The following is a 5,062-nucleotide window of genomic DNA, read 5'->3' as shown; positions in this document are numbered from 1 at the left end:
AGTTGGAAGCAACACCCATTATATCAAAAGTCAAATTGTACATCGAATCTTTTAGAATTTGTAACATTCTTATACAGCGTTCAATTGGGGATTTTCTTGAAACTAGGTAAATTTTTGAGATTTACAATGCAATGTCTATCTCTAAAATTTTTGACATACGAAGCAATTAGGGCATACAATGACTTTTATACCTCAAAATAAAACAGTCAAAGTAAAGTTTTTCTTTTCAAAAAAAAAAAAAGATTGTGCATCGCTTACAATCCTAGAAGTATTAGGCTAAGCGGATGAAGATAAATTTAATATAGAAGTCAAGATCTAGTTTAAACAGGATCTTACTTTTTATAGTTATTTTATGAGCCATGACTATTTTGAAAAAACTGTAATTTTTTCCAACTAGAAATGAATATAACTTGAATTTTGTAAGGATGAACTTACTAATATAAGCAAAAAAAATATAATCTATTTTATTAATTAATTAACAAAAGAAAATGGGTCTACAATCTTTTTTTTCACAATTTTTTTATTTTTCATGATACGGGAGTTGAGTGGAAAAGAGGAGAAGAAATATTTTTCTTATCATGGGCTAAACTATTGCATTTGGTGTACTTAGAACCGGGGGTGAAATTATTGCGGGACCTTAATATATATAAAAAAACCCTTACCTTTTATTGGAACATCAACAATCAAATGGAATTTTATACAAAATTCACAATAATATTAACATGAAAAAAATGATTAATTGAATCACAACCATCCACTATAGCTGTCACATATGCATCACATATGATATATACTATATAATATAATTTAAGCATATTAATAGTTAATATAATATAATATGTATATTTCAGACCTCTCCAACCCTAGTTATTTTTAGGGGTGCAAATGGGTCGGATTGGGTTGGGTCAGGGTCGTTGGGTCATAAGTGACCCTGCCCAATCCGATTTCTTGTTAGGATTCTAATTTTGGACTCAGATCCAGAAAATTGGGTTAGGACTATCGCTACAATTTTTGACCCAATGGGTCAATCGGACAGGTCGGGTCCATGTATAACCCGGACCCAATACAAAAGATTCGGATCCGATTCGGGTCAATCGGACAGGTCGGGTCCATGTATAACCCGGACCCAATATAAAAGATTCGGATCCGATTCGGGTCAATCCTATCTATAGCTTCAGAACTTATTTGCATATACGCAGGCCCAAATAATTTTACAGATTCGGGTTGGATCAGATTGAGTCGGGTAATAAGATTGAAAATCTAGAATTGTCCAAATTTTAAATGATCTGGATCAGGTCGGATCTGAATTCAGTAAACCCATATCCAACCCAGAAAATGAAACGGATCCAATTTTAGAGCCGATTTGATCCTGCGGGTCCTCCAAAATAAATTAAATCGGATCTAAGCAGATTGGATTGGGCCGGGTCGGGTCATGGGTCAACCCGACCATTTGCGGCCTATATTTTAGCCCTGTTTCTCCACCTCTTCTACCTATATATCGCATGCGCTTTCTGGTTTAAGAGTGGAAGCCCCCCTAAACCCTACTCTTTTCCTCGCCGCGCCTGACCACCACCTCTCGCACTCAAAATCTTCTCCCTCGAACATGGCATCCAACGAACCTCTGGTGGCCGCAATGGAGGTCGAGGCGAGAGGAGCTCCCTCCGCCGCGCCGGCTCCGACTGCCGCTCGCCCTAAGTTCGAGGCGTTGAAGCCCCACGAGATGTCGGACGGGAAGGTTCAGTTCCGGAAGGTGCCGGTCCCGCCCCACCGCTACGCGCCGCTGAAGAGGAACTGGATGGAAATCTACACCCCCGTCTACGAGCAGATGAAGATCGATATACGAATGAATCTTAAGGCATGTTTGCTTTCCCTCTTCCTCTTTTTTCAGCATTCAATCATCGAATTTATTGGATTAGGGTTGCTTTTTATGAGACGATCTAGTTATATATATCAATTTTGTGATGAGATTTGGGCTGGGATTTTGTATGCAGAGTCGTAGAGGTGAGAATTCCTAATTTTTGTGTTTGAAATTGTGTTAATTATTTGAGACTGAATTCGGATGGAAGTTTCGATTTTTGACTACTGAATTTAATTAAGGTTTTGCCTTTGAAAATTAAAAAAAAGACTTTGTAATGGGACTTTTGTTAAAAAATCTTTATAACATGAGATAATTATTATGTATGCTGCGACTATAAGAAAAGTTTGGCTGCGTTTGATATGCACTTGGGAAGGGATTGCTTCCATAAAACCCAAATCTCATCCTACTCCCCTTCATTAATTTATTCATTATTTATTTTATCTTTTGTGCAAGCATTTGATTACTGTTTTGCCTTACTTTCCAATGGCACACTTTCTCATACAGACATCAAGTGCAGCTAAGTTTTGAAAATTATTCTAATCTAGCTGAATTATGGGAATCCCTTTTGGTTACCACTTGCTATAAGCTTTAAGGTGCAGAACGTATTGGAGAATTTTAGTTGATTTGAGGCGAGAGGAAATGGAACAGATCAGCTGCCGTTAAAGATGGATATAAATGGTCTTTTGCTCCTCAAAAGTTGACACCCATTAATAAAGTATTTTTGATACTGCTACACAAATCACCAAGAATCTTTCTTCTGGGTGGATCACATGTCATGGAAATATAGGAGATTTAAAACTTTATAGTTTGGTGGCAAAGCTTTTTGGAAGTCTCTTTTCTACTCCTTGCATCTTTTTCTATTTCTTTATATTTAAATTTAGATCATGTACTGGATTTAAAATTCAATTTTTCCATCAAGGACAAAATGCTGAAGCTAATTAGAAGTGGAGAATACTTGGATAGTTCTAAATTATATATATTCTATATGTCCATATTTCCCTTCTTTCGGATGGCTTCCTAAATGATTTGTTCTCTACCTTGGTCCTTTGTTATTATCCTTATGTTCCTTTCAGGCTTTGAACTAAAATCACAATTTTCTTCTTTATCCTTTGCTGTCTAAATAACTTCTTTACTCTATCATAAGTTATGTTTTTTTTTCTTGGGCTTTTAGCATTTGTATCTTCAAGCCCCAATACTGGTGATCTGACAGAAAATTTTAACAATGAGCGATGTTTACACTTTACAGGGGGCGTATCGAGCACTCCATTCTTCTTGACTGCCGGAAGGTTTTTAGAAGCCATTTTGTAGCTTCTGAACATTTTGATGAAATATGTTTTATAGCATTATTTTTCCTTTATAATGTGATAGTAGAAAAGCTTCACCTGCCCTAACTGCTGTTCTGTTAAAACTAAATGGAGGCTTTAATGGCTTTAATGAATTGCTTATACCTAGTACTAGATTATGGTCTAATGCTATATTAAATCTTTATTCTTGCATTCTGGGTATTGGTGTATGGAAATGAACACCTCTCACTTTTGAGACTAAGAAGACTCCAAGCCAGGTACCTAAACATAGCAAACTGATTTCATGCTCAGTTGAAATCTGTTTCTTCCTTTCTAATGCCCAACTGAACAGATTGACTTGATGGACCAATGTAGGAAGAATACATTGAGAGATTTATACAACTGACAACCTGATGTCATGTGATTGCTATTTCCTGGGCAAGTTAAACACTCAGACTGGAAAAGCTTTAGTGGAAACTTGGGTCAGAGGGAGGTTTATTTCTTGGTCACATAGTCAAAACCTTGTTAACTTAGGAGCACCCCTCTTATATTCCAAGACCTGAAAGAATCTAGATGGAGGGATCAAATTTAATTTAGAAAATCACATTCAAGCTATAGATTCTACAGTCTAAGATTCCAATTCGGCCAGAATGCCTTAATAATGTGTACCCTATCCATGAGAAACTTTTCTGAGACGGTTCTAGAAATACATCATTCCTTGTGTATCTAGAACGCAAATGCCAGTCTTGCAGAAAAGTAACATTTTCAGAAAGTTAATTTTAATTATGTAGTGATTTCTTGATATGTACTTTGCTATTTTTTGTAGCTTACAATAAGATGAAGTTGGCCAACAATGGTTAGCATAGTTGGTTGGAACCCCACCCCAAAGAGCTCACCTTGGATGAGGTCTAGGGCTCAAATAATTGGTTGCTCAAAAAAAAAATAAAAGAAAGAAAAGATGAAGGTGCCATTTGCATTGAGGAAATTAGGTGACTCGTTCTTCACTCAAGTTTTATTATTCTTCTAGTGATGCTGTTACACATCCTGTTCTCAGTGATAGCTGCATTTTTTTTTCGTTTTAAACGATTGGATAGCCTAAATAATAGCCTTTCTTTTTTTTATTGTCAATTTCATCGACCCATTTGTCCTCTTCCTCTTACATGTATTTTTGTGGTTTGCTTAGGCTCGGAGAGTGGAACTCAAGACGCGATCAAATACACCAGATGCGAGTAACCTACAGAAATGTGCCGACTTTGTCCATGCATTCATGCTTGGATTTGATATTGCAGATGCCATTGCTCTACTGCGTCTGGATGATCTCTATGTGGACTCTTTCGAGATCAAGGATGTGAAGACGCTTCGTGGGGAGCACCTATCGCGAGCAATTGGTAGGCTTTCGGGGAAAGGGGGCAAGACAAAGTTTGCCATTGAAAATTCTACGAGGACCCGGATTGTGATTGCTGATACTAAGATCCACATCCTGGGGTCTTTCTTAAACATCAAGGTTGCGAGAGATTCACTTAGCAGTCTAATTTTAGGGTCTCCTGCTGGTAAAGTCTATTCAAAACTTAGAGCAGTCACTGCAAGATTGGCAGAAAAGTATTGACTTTGAGTGTTATCTTGTTCTAATGTAATACCTTATACATAACCTTTATTTCAGGTTTTGTAACCCTCGAGTATTTATAAATTTTTGTGCTTATTTTTTGGGTTTTGGATTTCTGCATATTACATTTTTAGTTATTGTTTTAAACCATAGTTATACAACACATGCTTCAATGTGGTGGCTTGTGATTTTAATTTTCTTTCTGGATCTGCTCCTGCCCACCCTCACACAACAGCATTTTTGAATGTTTCAAATCTCTAATTTGGATAATTCAGCAAGCTTTGGACAAGGTTCATCGAACTGGTATCAGAACTTGTA

General features: G+C 36.9%; 1 protein-coding gene across 1 annotated transcript; it reads left to right on the top strand.

Moving 5' to 3' along the window:
• Positions 1–1,507: 1,507 nt before the first annotated feature.
• Positions 1,508–4,845, top strand: LOC103722556 (uncharacterized). The gene is made up of 2 exons (XM_008813155.6): positions 1,508–1,855; positions 4,325–4,845. Exons 1-2 carry the CDS (start codon positions 1,604–1,606, stop codon positions 4,745–4,747), a joined length of 675 nt encoding a protein of 224 aa, XP_008811377.4. The 5' UTR covers positions 1,508–1,603; the 3' UTR covers positions 4,748–4,845.
• The last annotated feature ends 217 nt before the right edge of the window (positions 4,846–5,062 follow it).

Source organism: Phoenix dactylifera, chromosome 13 (genome assembly GCF_051530095.1).
Source record: "Phoenix dactylifera cultivar Ajwa chromosome 13, Ajwa_hap1_PhDact_Kaust_v1.1, whole genome shotgun sequence".
NCBI classification, from domain to species: Eukaryota; Viridiplantae; Streptophyta; class Magnoliopsida; order Arecales; family Arecaceae; genus Phoenix; species Phoenix dactylifera.
Note: the sequence above shows the minus strand (reverse complement) of the source record. Positions and strands in the feature narration are given on the sequence as shown.

Coding starts and splice junctions, on each gene's coding strand:
- LOC103722556 (XM_008813155.6), top strand. CDS start 1,604: ATGGCATCCAACGAACCTCTGGTGGCCGCAATGGAGGTCGAGGCGAGA. Junction 1,856..4,324: donor ATATACGAATGAATCTTAAG/GCATGTTTGCTT, acceptor TGGTTTGCTTAG/GCTCGGAGAGTGGAACTCAA.